Raw genomic sequence first — 18,102 nt, forward strand, 5'->3', positions numbered from 1 at the left:
GTGGTGCGGGCATGCCCCTGGTTCCTTTCGCCAGAGACATGATATCACAGACTGCGTCGACGATCCTGGAGGTTCAAAGCGTTCACGCAACGCGCTCTCTAGTCTGCGTCCGGGGATGCGTCGAGCGACGCCGCGTCCACCAGCAGTCATCACGAGTAACCGCATGAGGATGTCGGACACATCTCTTCGAACAAGGCACCGACGGCCCAGTAATCTATCATCACATCAAGGAGGGAAATTGTTGGATCTGTGAGGGCGAGCCCTTGTGCCAAATGATCCAGTCACTTGCAGCGATATTTCCGCCGGCAGATATGGACAGCCCATATTCGGTGCGGCTCCATCTGCTAAATGTGCGCCCGTAGGTCGGGTTCCGATTATCGCACTTGTCCTGTGTCCTGTGTTAGGGTCAACGGTGGCTTTCCCAGCCGCTCTGCCTGCACCTGAACTCGCGGGCAGCGTCTTGACCAGCCTCTGCTCGCATACCATGGGCTGGTATTGGCTGGCAACATCCCTGAGATTGGTGCCGTCAGTACTCCGTATGCACAGCTGATTGCAGCGGACGCCCGATTGCGAACGTCCCTCGTCTGCTAGTTCTGGTTGCGCTTGTGGATTACGAGCACCGTAAATGCCTGCTGGACACGAAATCCCAAGACCATGGATTCTGCCGTGCGGCTCTGGCTGGGGCGGCACGACTGCACCGAATCCTAGAAATTCCCGGGCCCGCCGTCCTTACCCGCTTCCTGGGTTACTGAGTAGAGCTGCAAGCTTGACTGAGCGAGCTCTCGAGGTCAGGGTTGCCTCTCATCTCTGCCCGCCCCGGTGGGCCACCCTTGATCGACGGCGGGATCGACCTCAGACAGTCCCCAGTTAAGTCTGGCTTCTGAGTTCACGTCTGACGACACTACCGCCGCCGGTGCTTGGAACAGCACAAAGACCCCGGTCGACGGTCGTGCCCTCGATCCACCATCCCGGTCGTTGCCCTTGTGCAATTCGCTGCCTGGGGGCATGGGGCCTAACCACCAACCCAAGATTGTCCCTTCCTCGACTCCAATCTTGGGGTCCTTGACTCTTCCTTTCTGTCTCGACGCACGGCATACACCAGGCCCCGTCGTACAATTGCAGTCGGTGCCCACATCTAGAAACAGCTCCATCCCACCTTGCACCGCGCAATTCCCTTCAAATTGCAGGCCGGATGCAAACGGATATTAGATGGTCTCCCCTCAATCAAAGATATGCTTCGGCGACCTGGTTGATTCTCTGATAAGCGTCAAGTGGTCATCCTCGTCATAGTCGAGTCTGGCCGGGTTCACCAAGGTTCCAACTCCTCCCTCCGACCATTTGTCGCATCCACCGTGCTCGAATTGCCACAGTTGCGACCATCAGATTCGGTGCAGGTCCAGCAGGCATACATCTTCTGCGAGGCCAAGTGAGAGCTGTCCGGAGCATTACCTCGATCTGACGAGTTCCCGGCTTGCCGACAGCATATCATGCCGCCAGAAAATTCTCATGACCCTGCCACAGAAGTCCGCCATCTGTAGCCGTCGGTACCGCCGGCCGTTTCTCCCACTGCGTTTCCCATCCATCAGCGCGACGAGTTGCCTGTCCTCGACTCGGAACCTGGTGGAAGTTGCACTTCGGCGCGGATTTTGAGTCTGAGACAAACTTGGGGAAATCTTCCTCGTTGTTACACTGGGCTCGACCAAAGCAGGTGCTGATACTTTCTGCTGTCGGTCCTACAGCAGGGCCCCTTTGGACGGAGCGGCCATCCCTGCGAAACACAATCTCCTCGTCAGACTCGCGACGTTTTCGGTGACCACGAGATACCTCGAGGGGCACAGAGCACAAGTTGGCGACCGCATTCATCGAGACCCAGCATTGGTTCCCTTCCCTGTTACAACAGTCGCTATTCTCGTGTCACCAGCAAGTATTTGAACAGTTGTGCGACTTGCTCCTCTCGGGATGAACGGCCCCTACGACCATGGCATGAATATGCCGATGCCTAGTATAATGGACGCAAACTACCCCATCTACAATGGCACCTTCGGTACGGCTTATCCCAGAATATCGGGTCCTCCCACCCATTTTGACGGTGTGGCGTTCTGGTACAATCCTACGGCGACAGAACAGCTTTACGACCGGGAAGCAAGTCTATTCAACGCTGGGGGTGTCGCCATACCGGTCGCTGGCATGGAGTCTTCAGGTGTCAAGCATCGTCGGACCCGGAGTGGCTGCTTCACATGCCGCGGACGGAGGGTAAAGGTACCATCATGAGAAATGCCGTTTTTGCTTGTCCCTGGCTGATCACTAGTGTAGTGTGATGAAACCCGGCCCGTATGTGACAGTACGTTGTGACGCATACCCACCGTCAAGGAATATGTTGACCTTTGCCTAGGATGCAAGAAAGGCGGCCGCGAGTGCGAGTTCCCACAGCCCACATCGTCATCAAAACGTACCAAGCACGGAGAGAGTCGGAGCGCCAGAGAACAGCATGGAAAGCATTCCATCAAAGAAGAAAACATGAGCGACTTGCCCACGATCAAAGACGAGAGCGAGGAAGAAGCCGAAACCTCAATGTCGCCGACAACGCGGCGACCCGTCCCCCCCATGCGAAGTGACAGCGGCCAGTCCATGTCTCAAAGCACGAAATCGAAGAACATGTCCGAGACATCCTCTAATTTCAAGGACCAAACCAGTCCGCAATCGAGCGAAACATCGGAGAACCGGTCCAGGGACGACACACCAGCGTCGTCTCTACGGACGCACGCGAACTCGGCGGAAATGCAGGCGCGGCAAGCCAAAATCAAGAGCCTGAAGCCGGATCTTCAGCGGTACCTCCAGTTTCAGCAAGAGTACATGACTTATTACCACTACTTTTACAAGCTCGACCCGACCGACTTTGTCCATGGCGAGTTCATCGATTTGGCCCTGTCCTACGAACCGCTTCTGTACGCCGCCGTGGGATTCGCCGCTTATCACTACGAATTGCAGCAGCCCGACCCAAGGCTATCGCACTTCCTCGGCTACCACAGCAAATCTTTGTCGATGCTCAGGAAATCGTTGGAGAAGAGTGCCAAGGTCACGGAAGCCACCCTGCTGACAGTCCTACAGTTGGCGACCTTTGAAGAGTACATCGGCGACTGGGTCAACCTGGTCGGGCACCATCGCGCGGCCCTGGCAATGGTCCACGAAATCTTCACGCCGGCGGCGATGATGGAGACGGATCTCGGACGACGGATATTCAGCTGGATTGCCCGCCTGGACATTATGGTGGGACTGATGGCTGGGAACAAAACTCGGCTGGAGCGCAAATGGTTCGAGGCGAACGCGGCGTGGTACGGTAGCCAGGTAGACCCAGATCCCGAGAGCGATGTCGACATTGAAAACACGCTGGCATATTTCGTGTCGGCGAATCGACTGATTGGCATGGACATGGCGGCGTTGTTTGCCAGATTCGCCAACCGAGAACTCAGTGTCGAAGAGTTCCACCGAGAGAACACGGAGATCAGTGGGAGGGTCGACAGCATGAAACGTCAGATCGAACTGTTCAACGACGACTACTATCGGGTCCAAGAATTTCCGGTCGAGAAGAGGCGACCGTTGACGGCGGACGACATTGTCAATCCCTATGTGCCCGGGGGTCTTTTCAAGGAAGAGCTCTGGCCGTTGAATTTCATGTGGATCGATTGGTACAGCATTGAGCAGTTGCAACGATATCAGACGGCAGTCATGCTTCAAAAGCCCGTGCCGCCCGAGGTGGAGCAAATCAGCCTCGAACAATGCCGCATCTACGAAGCCATGGAGCGGTGGCCCGACGCACCCAACGGGGCAATACTAGGCGCGCACGCGCCTCTGGGTCTCGCAACGGTCTTTCTGAAGAAGGATGCCCGGCACATCATGTGGGCGCGACGGAAGTTTGCGGCCGTAGAACGACAGGGCTACATATTCCCGCCCTCGTTCCGACAGAGGATGGCGGAAATGTGGGGCTTGACGCGCGAAGCAGTCGGGGAGAACGAAGCGGTCGAGAACTGGTGGTTGCCCAACGACGAGGGAAACATTGCCATGCTGAAGGAGATCCGCAAGGTGGTGAAGGAGCGGCACGAGAACGATGCGACGCCAGGCGTGGAGTCCATCGCCGATGTGAGAGATCTGAAGGCCATCTTTGAGAAGCTGGATATCCGAACGCAGTCGGTCCACAGAGCTGGCGTCGCCGACGACCACAGCCCACTGAGCGAGACCAGCGGAGCAGCCAGCGATCGAGGGAGCAACGCGAGCTTCAGCCCGACGAGCATCAGCTTTGGCGACACCCCCAAGGCCAGTTTCTCTGGAGACATGAAGGCACAGAAGAGGAGAGGCACGAGATCGGGTTCGAATTCATGAAAGTGACGGGTGTACACGGTGGAAGAGAACCCACGAAAATTCCCAAGCAACGCCGCAGTTTCAGTTGTCACGATGCGACATGCGCTCTACTTTTGAAGCAACCGAATTGTCATCTTACGAAACATCGAGCAGCCACGGCACCGAAGGGGGTCCTGTGATTTCATGCACAAATTCCCACGGACAGCCGCGCCAGACAGGCATCTACACGTTGTACCATCCTTTGAAGCGCCATATACACACATTGGCTTCGGCCACGCTTAAAATTGTTTGTTGTACATATCTTGAGTCTCAGCTCTCTAGTTCCTTTTTTCCCGTCATACATCGGTCTTCATTACCAGCTCCTGCTCGCTACATCGTATACAGTAAGTATGTCACAGGTCGGCGGGACGGAGGAGAGACGAGATGGTCGTCAATCCGAATCCAAGGATGAGCATCGGAGCAGTTCTCGTCCGTCGGCTCTTAGACAGATCTGCTCAGAGAGCAACCAAGTTGACTTGAAACACGAATACGCCGCGCGAGTCGGGAACCGCATCAAACAATCTAAATATATACACCCCCAGGGAGAGGGGGGGAGAGAGAGAGAGATTGAGAGCTGCTGGTCCACTGATCGCCCTCTGTACCCGCCGTACCCGCTGTCCTGCACACCTCGTGCCTTGTACTGTAACTACGTAGATCGTCAAGTGGGTGTCAAGGGAGTGCCACTTACTGGGGACTTGTTAGCTCGTACTTTACTACAATCTGATCCTTGGCCCACATGGGGCGTGGCGGACGGCGTGCGTGGGCGGATGGATTTAACCAAGGCCCACGCCAAAAAACCATGTCACCCAAGTAGTACACAAGTTGCCCAAGTCACGCACCTACACGGTACCTCGTCCGTACCAAGGACCCCAACTTGGGCGCTTTGAGTATGAACAAGAACGCCACCTGTGAAATGTGTCTCAGGGAGGTCAGGCAGGCAGGGATCATCACTGTACCCAGTAGGGCCACGTCGCGAAGCCATTTCCTGACCGCCCACGCGCGACGCTTGTCTCGCCTTTCAGAAATGATGTTTCAAATCCAACGCGAAACGGTTTCTTCACGGGATTTCAACGCTCCGACGGTTGGGCGTGGGGAGCAGTCCGTCAGTCCGTCAGTCCGTCAGTCCAGCAGTCCATGAATTAGCGAAGCCGTTTTCTTCATGTGGGAATTTTGAACCGAGTACGGAGAACGGAGAACGGAGTACACGGTAAGAGGTACTATGCACAGTGAAGGGGTACTCCGTACTCCGTACTCGTTTTTGATTCCCTGGCAAGTGATCAATACAAGGCGGTCGGTCGACACCGGAGATGACGCCGGAGCGACGTACTTTGATGTTTGCCATTGAGGGGTCTTGAATGAGTGAGTGAGGCATCGGTGAACGCGGCATCGATGAGTGAGTGAGTGAGTGACTCGCTGGCTAGAGGAGTACGAGTTACTGTACTCCGTACTGCCTGAAAGACCGTATTGCTCAATATGAATGTGTGTAAATGCATGCACCCACGCACCGTAAAAACCATAGCACACAGCACCGGTCGAGATAACGAACGTCTTTGCCCGCTCTCGTCTGATTCTCTTCGTCTTATATCCACGGTCGAGTTTCAGGCTTCAGCCCAACGAAGTACGGTCATCCTGGTGGCCGCTGCTGCTCTGCTCTGCTCTTCGAGCCAGGCAACCGGTCAGGAACTCAGGGTTGGTTATGCACATTCAAACGTGGGGAGTAAAGGAATGCTTGGGCCAACAGTAATGGGAGAGATTGAATTGAAAAGAATTCAGTGATAGTCGCATGGCATGTACCGTGTATCCTTTGGATGCCCTAGCAAAGGAGACTCGCGTCCTTGGGTGTCATTTCGCTCCATGAGAAGATCGAAAAATCAAAACAGTCTATTCAAACTGCCTTCTCATGGCGGTAGTCCCCTTCTGGTCGGAGCACATTGTGCGAATGCATCAAAGGCAACCACACCGAAATGGAGACGTCGCACAAGCCAGCGGAAAGGGCTCTGCTTTGCGGCTGCTGTGTCGTACAGTAGAATTGAAATCCTGGAGACTGCCTGGCATGACTGCTGGATTGCTGCTTGCCGTTCAAGGGGGAAGTACTCCGTACTCCGTACTGTACGTCCTCCTCCAGACGCACCCTCGACTCTGCGATAAAGAGCTCATCGAGCCCGGAGATTTTGGATCCGCAAAGACAACAATAGCCTGGAAAGAGGAGGCAGGGTGAGATCCGTACGCACGGACAAATGCGTCTGTGATGTTGTGCTCGGACCGTATGCTCGATTTCGAGGCACTGCGTCCTGTACGGAGTACTCATACGAGGATCCAACGACATACCCACTCACCCACCACTCCGTAGCCGGCTGCAAACGGAGACGTGGCATATCCAGAAATCATTTCCGCTTTGAAGCCCGTCTGCCTCGTAAGTGGCTGGGCTTGTCTGCTTGGGAGAAGCCGTTAAGGTACGCTAGCCGTGGCTTCGTGCCGAGTCATTAATTAGCCTTGCTGAAACGTGCACCGGAGATTCTTGACGACAAACCCGCACTGCAGCAGCTCAGCAGCTACTACGAGTACGAGGTAGTGCCCTTCCATCTGGAGAAAATCTGCATCGGCACATAGCCATTCAACCAACGATGGTCCCATACGAGTACGGAGCACACCAGTGTTGATATGCGACTCCACTTTCGATTGCTTGCTAGCTGGCATCGTCCCAGGCAGCTCTGCTGGATCGAACGACTCTAGCGTCTGCATGCAGCACAACAGCCGCGGGTCTACTCGACCGACATGAATGTAGATTACCCCAGCACGGCCACATACGGCGAACAGAAGATGGCACCACCGGTCGATGTTCTGCGGCCTCCGCATACGCCTTTCGGAAGTGGTTCTGTCTTCAGATGGCAGCGTTCATCGTCTCGAGGTCAATTAGTGCTATCGGACCGAGGTGTGGATAGGGCACCCCACACTGACCCGAAGTCTCAGAAGCTGACGGGATCGTCGTCCTTGGCATGTCCGTCCTGGATAGTGAAAAGGCCTCCCTGTGAGTGTGGCTTGCCGTCGGACAATACATCAATAGAGGAAATCTGCAACTGCAGCCCAGTCCAGCTAAGACATGGACTCGTTTGGACTCGTTTGCCTTGATGTATTTGCAGCGCAGCATTGATATTGACGCGGCATACACTGGTGGATCGCTCATTCGCAGCATGATCACCATGACTTAGCGGGGTCTGATAACCGCGAGCATCAGCTTCAGCGGTGGTCGAAGATTCAATCTTTCGAGCCTGTCACAATGATACCCCACCACAAAATATCGGGATCATGCAGAAAAGCTTTCTGTGCGCAGTTTCACTGGGTCTGCCACGCAGGGTCGATAAAAGATGTCTGCCCAATCCAGGACTTCATTTACTGAGGAGGCAGGGGTCTTTGAACAAATGGCAGACAGCAGGCTAGGCAACATGAGTAGTAGCTTCATGCACTTTCGTCGAGCCAAGGTCACCGACCTTTCCAGTCCAGAAGCGGAGGGACCTGGGTGGTCTGATTCTCGAGTAATGCAGGATGGCTTGAAGGGTGATCTCTGTGAGTTTGAACCGCTCGCGACCCACGGAACGAGACGAGGGAAGTTCTGCTGAGGTCGACAAGTCCAGAGTACTGCGGATCTTTCCACGAAAACGCACGCGATGTCTCAGCGACAGGAGAGAAGTTGGCAAGGCCCAGATCCTCTGCAGCGAGAACGACCAACGGACCGCAGCTCGGCTTGTGGCCGCCGATAATGGCCGGCGGCAAGTGTCGAGTAAGTCCAACTGTAGGAAGTACCACTTACTGCGTTTGAGCATTGGCCTCAGCTTGCAAGGGATTACCTTGCCATCATGGTGGTATCATGGCCAAAATTCTAGACCCAAAACATGTTGTCGACGTCGATTCTGACTCCTGCAACTTCCCGGAAATTCATGCAAATTGCCATTTTGCGTCGTGCAGATTGACAACCGGGGAGCAGGCCACTGCACCTGAAGTCAAGTGGCTGATAGCATTGATCGTGCATTCGGATCGGACTCCTACAGGTCGGCGTCGGCAAAGAAGCCATTGCAAGGGATCAGATAGCAGGTACAGAGAGTACCTCGCCAGCGCTGAAAACAAACCGACAAAGGGTTCGACCATATGCTATCTTGATGAAGCTCGTACTACTTGCCGGAAGATGCGGTTTCAGATATGATCGCTCAATTCGGAAGGCGCAATCAGCACACACGAGAAAGCTGCGAAGAAAGCCACGAAGGGCTTTCTCTGGAAATGAAGAGAAGAACAGTTGCAAGCTCTCGCTTGTTTACAGAACCTCTGATCCCATTCACTGTCGGCTCAGTTTCCGCAAACTCGCTGCGTGGCGCAACTGCGCATAATTTCCATCTCCGATTCAGTGACGAACCGCCTCGGGCCTCACTTTTCCTTCACCACATTTTCATTCCCAAACGCATGTCTTGACGTGTACATTTTCTTTGCTCATGGACTCGTATCGCCCCGGCGGAACCCGTCGGCCTCCTGTTCGCGACAGCGACTCGTATCGACCTCGCGATTACGACCCTCCCGCTCCACCCTGGCCTTCCACGAACTACAGCAAAGATGCCATGTACCATTTTCAAGGTTCGCGCGACCGAGAGCCGCCACGGGAGTTCGTCCGCCGTCCCAGGCCCGGATATCAGAGTGCGCGACCCCATCCTACAGGTTCCCGACGGGACAACTGGCGAAGACCCCCACCCCCGACCATAAGGACAGCTGCAAATCGCCCTCTGTTCAAGCTCAGACACGATGAAGCCGCTGATTCTTCGGCCGCAAGTCTCAACTTGGAAAGCAAGTCCAAGTTCCGGAATCTGGATGAATTGACGGATAGCGAGGAAGAAGACATGGCACAGTCAGAAGATGAAGATGAGGAACGGCACATGAACAAGCGAGCTCGACTACATCAAGGTGATTCCGGCATCGTACCTGCCTCTTCCAAATGGTCAAATCCGGATCCGTACACGTCGCTTCCTCCAGCGGGAGATGTGGCTGCCAAACGGACGGATGTCGTCAAGTTGATTAGGAAAGCGCGCATCGACACCGACCCCCGCCACCCAAAAGCCAAGCAGGCAGACGATTTCATTTCCTTCGATGCTGACGAGCACGACTCGAGTGAAGACTCGGCCTTGCCGTCGCTGCAACACGCGTCTCCATCGCCACAGCCTACGTACGTTTCCATTGCTCGTCAACCGTCCGCGTCCAGCATGGTTACTGGCAAGAGAAAGAGAGGGCGTGATCTCGACGACGAAGAAGAACGGTATCTCAGGTCAGATCACCCGATTTATGCGGATAGGCGAGTCGAGGACAAATGGACAGCTGCTTATGGAGTCAATGCAACGCCGTGGCTGCGTCCACCTACCCCCAGCAACACTGCTGGAGTCGCGTAAGTGCCGGAAATACCGCCCGAGTCTTACCGCTAACCATTACAGGCTCCACAAAGAGATCATTGACTTTTACGACTGGGTGAAGCCAAAACCCCATGAGATCGAAGTCCGTGGTGCGGTGTTTCAGCGGCTCAACAAGGTTTTGCAAGGTTTCATGGCAGGAGAACTGAAAGCCTTCGGTTCTTATGCTGCCGGTTTATACTTGCCTACCGCTGATATGGATCTCGTCTACCTTACCCGAGCCTTTAAACCTGGGGTGACACCTTCCAAGAAGCACAAGCGGGATTTGGTCCTCACAGGAGCAACATTTCTTCGCCGCTGCGGGATCGCTCAAGGGCCAGTCGTTCCCATTAGTGGAGCAAAGGTCCCGATTATCAAGTTTGTGGACAGAATCAGCGGACTCAAGGTTGACCTATGCTTCGACAATGACACCGGTGTTGCTGCCATTGATACGTTCCACAGATGGAAGAGTGAATATCCGGTAATGCCCATCATTGTGTCGGTTGTCAAACAATATTTGATGATCCGAGGGCTGAACGACGTGTCCACTGGGGGTTTGGGTGGTTTCTCAACGATCTGTCTGGTGACTAGCCTCCTACAACACCTGCCTGTGCCTCAGCGTCCTGTCAATGTAGGCGATGTCTTGCTGGAATTCTTCAACTACTACGGTAATGTGTTCGACAAGAAATCAACGATCATCCGTCTTGATCCGCCAGCATACTTGAACAAGGTAACTTGAGCTCTATTCCCCTTCGACCTTGCTAACGCTTTGTCCCAGGCAACACATCCCATTCAGTTTGGTGACAAAGACAATGAACGTTTGACTATCATTGATCCTCATAGATCAGATAACAACATCTCCGGAGGCACAAGGCAGATTAGCACAATTTTCGACTGCTTTTCCAAGGCACACAAGGCTTTAACCACTCGACTCGCTTCATTCGAAAAAGACCCTTCCAGACATCAGGCAAATGGTTTCCTGGGATGCCTCATTGGCGGCGATTTCACGTCTTACGAGAGACAGAGGCAGAGATTGCGAGAACTATCTGTCAACGCCACACCTGGTCCCACCGCCGGCAAAGGGGGGCCCACTATCAAAGAGCCGGCTCGTTCGATCGAGGTTGGTCGCCGTCCCAATCGGACTGTACGTTGCTAGTAGCCGAGTCGCTGGGCCATGAAGCTTGACATGTTTCTTAGGGACCACCGATGGCAGCCGGTGCTGACGGCGACACCACGGCGTCTGAGAAGAACCCAAAAGAACCCAGTAGGGGTAGGGGCATTCGAAGAGCGGAGCGATTGAAGTCTTTACGACCTGAGCTTGCTGCCTCGATTCGACATTCTATCAGTATCCTAGACGCTCTGAAGCTTGGCGGCTACAAAGACCCTGCAGAGATGCAAAGCGATCTCAGTATACGAGAAGCAGCCGCCGCGAAGCTCGCTATGACATCGTCCGGTCCAGCATAACTGGTATGACAGCTTAGCATCCTGGAATTTGACCAGATCAGATCGAGAGCTGCATCAATGACGATCTGGCACGAGTTGGCAAGCATTATCCATTACTCTCAACGCCACTGCGCGCTGCTAGGGCCGGCATGTAGAGGGAGCTTGTTGACGGTCACAGTGTCAGAAATCTCTATCTCTTGACGCCAGTCTCACGATTTCAATACTCCACCGCGTTGACATCAGTCAAAAGCGTTTCAAACCTCATACCCACTCCGATCCTGAAGATTTCGCCTGTGCCTCCACGACCATGAGAATGCTGACACATTTGCAGGGCTCGGTCCGCACTGATCCAGATTTCCGACACAGGAGCTCAAACGCCTCGAACCTTGAAGTGCCACGATGCGTCCTCGCGATCATCCTTGCTCGTCGCGTCCGTTCGTGCTTGCCGTAACTACAACAGCAGAGAACCAGGTAACCTTCGCTTCCTCGCAGCACCGAGTCCGGATGATTCCCACCACGAGGATGACACGAAGGAAAGCTCCTTCAAAGAAACTATCCTCCTGTGAAAGTCGTCCCACCCAGTCAAGGTTACCACCATACTTGGCCGTCTCGCCGCGGGTGACCTTCGACTTGACGGGACAAGGTCGTCAAGCACTAGACGCGCTTGCGCCACAAATGGCTCAGGTCGTTTGTCGCCAGGCAGTGCTGCTGAATCCGTGCTCCCCCGTCACCACACCTTTTCTCATTGTCACGGGTGCTTTACGCAACGTGGCAGAGAGGAAAGATTACTCGGCTACTGTACTCCGTACTTTGCAAAACAAACACCCTGCGGGCAAAATCCTGCCAGTCTGCACCATGTGCCCGGCCGGGATCTACAGGGGGGTAGGGATCATTAAAGACTTGAGGACAGTTGAGCGTGCCGCCCTTCGGTGGTCAAGGATTGGGCGTTCAGCAGGATACATGAGGTCGGAGAGAAGCAACGTGCGCATCCGGCGGGGAAGGGACTCGCCCTACATATCATCAACACTCACTGAGACGCGCTACAAGGGGCGTGAATAGTACGGAAATAGAGGGGACGGACTACAGTATGGTATGCACTCGCGAGCGTGGAGATAAGCAGCAAGTGCCATCCATGGACATGTAAAAAGGGATTCTGGAACTAAGAAAGGCTGCCTGCCAAGCACAGAAGAGAACGGAATGGTAGAGCAGATGTCATCGGAACCGACTTGAAGGAAATCCATCATCATCATCGTACAGCGTGTGCTTCATCCATCATGTTCCCATCCGCCATCGACGGCTGATGGTTCATACACCTTCTCTTGGGACGGTCCGTTCCAGCGGCCGCTTCAATCCAATCTTGACTCGGTCAATCTGCCACAGCTTCGACAACATCACTGTCGGCATGCGCAGTACAGTCTCGCGATATAGCGTGCCGGTCTTCCAGTCCAACGAGACCATGACCGCGCGTTGCATGCCGCCTTCCTGGCCGCAGAGCAGTGCCGCAACAGGCGGTCGCACAGCCGTGAACAGCGTCACGAGTCCGTTCCAGGTGTCGACCAAGGTGTAGACTTTGAGTTCGCCGAAGGCGCTGTACTGGGCTTGTTTCACCATGTCGGCGACAAAGCCGTTACCAGTCGGATCCTCGCCGATACACTCTCCGTATTCGTTCATCTGGTGGCGGCTGAGATGGCTGCCCGCGGGACTCCACGCTAGTCGTCCGGTGTAGTGTCCATATATGTTTGTCTCGATCGTGACGATGTCGAGGTACCCTTCAAATCCGAGGAGATGGGGAGCTGCGTTCCAGACCTTGCCGCCGTAGAGGACCCTGACCAGCCATGGCGAGACGAGGACGGCCGGTAAGGTGAGGAGCAAACACAAGACGAGGCTGCCCCCGGCCAAGCCCCGGCCAATGGCACCCGCGAAAACGATAATTATCAAGACCAGACCGGAGAGGCGAAGCCAGATCTTGGCGAACAGACGTTTCCACGACCATGCCGTGTCGTGCGCCACGGGGACGAAAGATTCCCAGCGGATTGAAGCACCCACGACGCCGTCGAGAATGACGGTGTCGTCCTCGCAGACGCCGGCAATCTGACACGTCGGTTGGACGTCCCAGAGGTTGACATTGTACATGTCATTAGCGTGGTACCATGGCTGGGTCTGTGTCTGTGGGAGAATGCAGATCAGGCGTTCGAGAAGGTTGTCGCTGTCGTTGGCAAGGGAGAGCCGAGCGAACGCTTGGAACTCGGAGTCAGTATGGTCGATGACCGGTCGGCGACGCAGCAATCCCATCAGGACATATGCAAGGTCTCCGTCCAGGTATTTCGAAGTGCGCCGCTTGCTCAAGCACTTCAGGGCCAAGATGACCAGCTCAAGGCGACTCAGGCTTAGATTGCCTTCGTAGTGGTCAACAAGCTGGCGCGTCAGACCTGTGTCTTCCCAAACCAGGGCAGCGAGGTCCTTCTTCGCCAACTCCTTGACAAACTCGGGTCGACCTTGGCGAGCGTTGTAAATCTGGATCGGCTTTTCCTTTGGAGCCAGAAGTGCCTCAGGCAGGGTCCACATCCTTGTGCCCCAGTCTTTGAGGAGGCCATCGATTGACGCAGTGTGGTTTCCAGGCTGTGGCTTGACTGCAATTACCACAGCGTATGCGGCTCGGATAACGTCGCTGATGCGGTAGACATCTTGCTCAAGCTCAACTGGGTCTTCAGACATGCATGCGGAACCCACCCAGTATGCAGGGCACTTGTTCTGGATCGCGGCTTCGCGAGCAATGGCATGCAAAGCCTCGGTGTCCTCGTCCGTATCAGCGAACTGGGTCGAGGTGTACGCCACAACGATGAAGCGCATGTCGTGCTCAATCATGTTGTGCTGTTGAAGCCAGAGTTCGACGTCGTACAGGTGGATACCACTTCTGTCTTTGTTGGCACTGTCGACAAAGCAAAGCCGTCTTGGATACAATGGTCGCTCGGAAACAGGGTGAGCTCCTGCGTTCTCGTCGCCACCCGACTTACGCGTGCCAGGAATGTGCTCAAGTTGATTACGAGCAATCTTAGGATACCCCCAATAGCGATAGGGGAAGTTCGAGTACCTTGAATAAGGCGACACTCCGTCGTAGAGCGGCCCTAGTTTGAGCAGCTGGCAAGCCAAATGGGTCAGCGGTGTACCAATATCGGACACAACAGCAGGAACTCACAGTGAAGATCAGAAGGAAACAGGACACAGGCCATTTGACAACGATCCAAACCCAGTCTTCGGACGACCAGTGTTTGGAATCTACAGGCGTGGTGTTCATGGGCCAGTTCGCGATCCGAATCGCCCAGGGGGCCATGTTGCGGATGAATGTGCGCCGCCATGTTGAATTTAGATTGCCCGCATAGATCTCGTCACTGCATTGAACCATCATGCGTTCAATGTGGCGATCCCAGGCAATGAACCTGTCTTCTTCGATGCCGTTGAATATCCTATTCACGGCGTCTCGGTGACGGTATGTGCGGCCTGATGCATACACACGGCCAGGGCGTTTGTGGGTGCGGAAAGACTTCCACCAACGAAACGTGGTGCCTTCTGAGAAAAGGTTCCGGTAGCCCTTCTGATGCATTCGGCGCCTGGTCTGATCTGTGTTAGGATAGTCGGTCGGGGGGATTGTGCAAGCTACATACCAGGACTGGGGCGTGATAACTTGAGGTCTGGAGTTCGGATCGTTCCTTCAAATGAACCTGCGACTCAGAGGGCGCAGCCACGTTGTCCGTGATTCTGTATGCAGGCACCTCAGTCGTTTGAATAGATATCCCACTCATTGAACCCTGCAAATGTGAGCCAAGGTCAAGAGTCTCGATCTATGCCTCACTTTGTGGGACGTCGTGTGAACCATTGTCTTTTCGTCAGGCATTGGAGGCGGGGCGATCAGCAGACCAGAGGGAGTATAGGCATTGTCCGGACCATTACTCTGCTGGTGCGTCAGTGTGCTGTCTGCCGGGGGCAGGGACGATACCTACGCCAGAGTAGACGATTGATGCTTGGCTGAAGGGTGGCGTGTTTGCGCCTTTGAAGCCGTCGGCAGGTCGCTTCTCGTAGGCCACTGGAGTTTGCTGCCAGGTCGAAGCTTGGGAGAAAGAAGGCGGAGTAGCGTGGGTAGGTACCAGCCGACCACTTGCGGTCATCTACCAGGCATTAGTGACAAGTACAGCCTCCCGAATGGGTGGACCTCACCTGAGAGCTTGAACCGTCCGCAATTGTTGAGGATGCTCCCGACGGCAGTCTCGCTCCGCCATGGCGTCTTGCGCCAGAGTAGCCAGGGCTACTCGATGCGGGAGAACCGATGGTGATAGGGGATGAGCCTTGGTAAGGACTCTGGTCAGATGTCAGTCAACTGCGAGCCTTCAACAGTCTTCAGTTCCCATACTTGCGCCTGTGCTGGGGAGGCTTGGGTAGTTGTCACCGCATTAGCCGGGAGTTTCGCCCCTCCATGTCGTCTTGGTTGTGTCTGAGAAGGTCAGCGAAGTGCTTTCACGGATCTCAGCGTGCAGGTACCCACCATGCTGGAGGTCAGGAACTTGGGCGCGCGGGGGCAAGGCGGGGCAGGGGAGAGTGGGAGGAGTGAGGACAAAGTGATTCCAAACCAAAAGGCAGGTGCACTCTTCACTCTTATCTATGTCTCCATGCCGACATTCTGGACTGGGCTCTGGACAAGGGGCAGGAGACATGTCGCTCAGGGGCATTTTCAGCTCGTATTCTCTGCAGTCCAGGCTCTGGTATCCAAGATCGATAACAAGGGAACTTTTGCTGGCATCAGGCTGAAGTTTCAATAATCCAGGATGATGCTGTATCACAAATGTGATAGATTGAAATGAGGTGCAGCGGTAGCAAACTCAAATGGGCAACAAATAGTGCGGGGGTGGCCTGTGATTGGCCGGCGCGAACACATCTCTGTTCGCACTTCCAAAGCCACAGGGGTCGAACGCCCAGTCTGGATGAAATCTGTGGTATGAAAGTCTCGTATTCATTCGCGTATTTGAGTCAATAGACTGCTATTTTTGTCGAGGGCCGCAAATGTCGTGCACAATGCGTCGGAGAGCTCTGTGCCCAAGGCAGAAAGTGACTTGGCCGTCACTCAGCCTCAGCCCTGATTCACCCCCTTCGACGCGCAGCTGTGCACTGTCAGCCGCGTCACTTAAATATCTGTCGCCCATTGCTATCCGGTTTGTGAAACTGAGAAGCAAACATTGGAAGGAAGGGGCAAAGAGTGCTGGCACATGATGTCTCTGCTTCACGATGGTAGTCGGTATGGCGCGTTCAAAGACCTGTTGGAGGGCTCTCGGGCTCCATTCATGGACACAAATGAGGTCAAGATGGAAATACTCGACATCATTCAAACCGGCACAGGTATGGGTCTTCGGTCGTGAAGGGATGGTCATCTCTGAAATGTGATCAGGGCAGTTGATGCCGTTGCGCGGGTATACCACAGCATCGGAGTTGGCGAAAGAGAGTCATCCCAACCTGAGGCTGATGTGAGGGGCTTCATGCATATGGTAAGTGGCACCAGGGCTGACAATGTCCACAGATTTGCACCCTTGGACTATCCGACGCCAGCAAGTAGCAAGACGCTCACGGCCCTTTTCCAAATGTTCTCAGTACCGACTGCTTTCTTGTCTGAAAGAGTTCAGAGCGTGACGCATGCGTTTGGCTTCGAGGGATCGAAAGACGGCGCCTTCTGTGAGTGCTGTTCCCAATCTACAAGGCAGGACCCAACTGCTGATGACGCCAAGGTACCTGGTTACATTTCTTGTGCAAGGCGATCGAGGACAAACATGACAATATCGTGTGGTTGAGAAGCGGGTATTTTCTCACTCGCGACGCCCAGAGCAGGACAACCTTGATTTGCTTTGGTGCTTCAGCCTTGCTGGAAAAGAGGTTCAACTCTCTGCCACCGGAAAATTGGAAAGATGCTTTAGACGACCCATTCCGTCTCTTAACAGTGGTATTGTCGGACCTGCACTTTCAGCTGGACGAGCAGTTGTGGGCGCTCAACACGCCTGTTGGAGCGGTAGAAGAGGTACGCGCACCTGTTGCTCATCATACGCTTTGTTAACCTTTCCCGCCCGGCAGCATACCATCGCCTCAACCGAAGCCCGCAATTTCAAGCTTAACTTTGTGCACCTCCATTACATTGCAAAGAATTTGATCCACCTGAAAGAAGCTTCGGACGCGATTCTTCGGACAGTCCAACACATGATCGAGGAACAGACTGAGAACACCTCTTCGCGGTCGGTTGGTTGCGGAAGGACTCTCTCCGCCTTGCGGTATCAACAGACCCTCTTCGAATCGATCAACTTGAGAGCCGTCAGTATGGAGAAGCGAATGCAGAATGTGATCAATTTGGTGAGTGACGAGCGACGTTTGCAATGTGCAATCACTGATTGGTTGGTAAGAGCTTCAATCTGGTAGCGCAAAAAGACTCCAGCACTATCCTCGCCGAAAGCAGTTCCATGCACACCATTGCACTGACAACGCTGATCTTTCTGCCTATCTCTACTGTCGCGGTAAGTTTGGGCCGATCGTGACGCCAAAATAGATTGCTGATAGGTTGTTTAGACCATTTTCGGCAGCCAATTCTTCAACTTCATCGACTCCGACGATCGAGATGCGTTCCATGTTGCCCCACAGTTCTGGATTTTCTGGGCCGTCACGGTCCCGTTGACGATTGTTGTGTTGACGATCTGGATATATTTCCACCCAAGCAATGTATCTCGCTGGCCACTGTTAAAGAGGAGCAACCAACGTGACCAGGCATACCGTATGCTAGATTTGCCGGGCAAATGAACCCCTCCTAGAGGATGGAGAC

At 54.4% G+C, this 18,102-nt stretch overlaps 4 protein-coding genes across 4 annotated transcripts; 3 read left to right on the forward strand and 1 right to left on the reverse strand.

Moving 5' to 3' along the window:
- Positions 1 to 1,959: 1,959 nt before the first annotated feature.
- G647_09706 (uncharacterized protein) lies at positions 1,960 to 4,377 on the forward strand (the record flags this gene model as incomplete). Its single annotated transcript, XM_008725699.1, has 3 exons — positions 1,960 to 2,259; positions 2,314 to 2,341; positions 2,393 to 4,377. The coding sequence occupies 3 exons, from the start codon at positions 1,960 to 1,962 to the stop codon at positions 4,375 to 4,377; spliced, it is 2,313 nt and encodes a 770-aa protein (XP_008723921.1).
- A 4,499-nt stretch (positions 4,378 to 8,876) lies between these two features.
- Positions 8,877 to 11,279, forward strand: G647_09707 (uncharacterized protein; the record flags this gene model as incomplete). Its single annotated transcript, XM_008725700.1, has 4 exons — positions 8,877 to 9,814; positions 9,861 to 10,545; positions 10,594 to 10,959; positions 11,013 to 11,279. 4 exons carry the CDS (start codon positions 8,877 to 8,879, stop codon positions 11,277 to 11,279), a joined length of 2,256 nt encoding a protein of 751 aa, XP_008723922.1.
- Positions 11,280 to 12,563: 1,284 nt separating this feature from the next.
- G647_09708 (uncharacterized protein) lies at positions 12,564 to 14,614 on the reverse strand (the record flags this gene model as incomplete). The annotated part of the gene is made up of 2 exons (XM_008725701.1): positions 12,564 to 14,383; positions 14,455 to 14,614. 2 exons carry the CDS (start codon positions 14,612 to 14,614, stop codon positions 12,564 to 12,566), a joined length of 1,980 nt encoding a protein of 659 aa, XP_008723923.1.
- Positions 14,615 to 16,516: 1,902 nt separating this feature from the next.
- On the forward strand, positions 16,517 to 18,080 carry G647_09709 (uncharacterized protein; the record flags this gene model as incomplete). The annotated part of the gene is made up of 7 exons (XM_008725702.1): positions 16,517 to 16,643; positions 16,693 to 16,768; positions 16,822 to 16,973; positions 17,027 to 17,313; positions 17,367 to 17,639; positions 17,690 to 17,800; positions 17,853 to 18,080. 7 exons carry the CDS (start codon positions 16,517 to 16,519, stop codon positions 18,078 to 18,080), a joined length of 1,254 nt encoding a protein of 417 aa, XP_008723924.1.
- Between the last annotated feature and the right edge of the window lie 22 nt (positions 18,081 to 18,102).

The sequence above is a fragment of the Cladophialophora carrionii genome (genome assembly GCF_000365165.1).
Source record: "Cladophialophora carrionii CBS 160.54 unplaced genomic scaffold supercont1.10, whole genome shotgun sequence".
Taxonomy (NCBI): domain Eukaryota; kingdom Fungi; phylum Ascomycota; class Eurotiomycetes; order Chaetothyriales; family Herpotrichiellaceae; genus Cladophialophora; species Cladophialophora carrionii.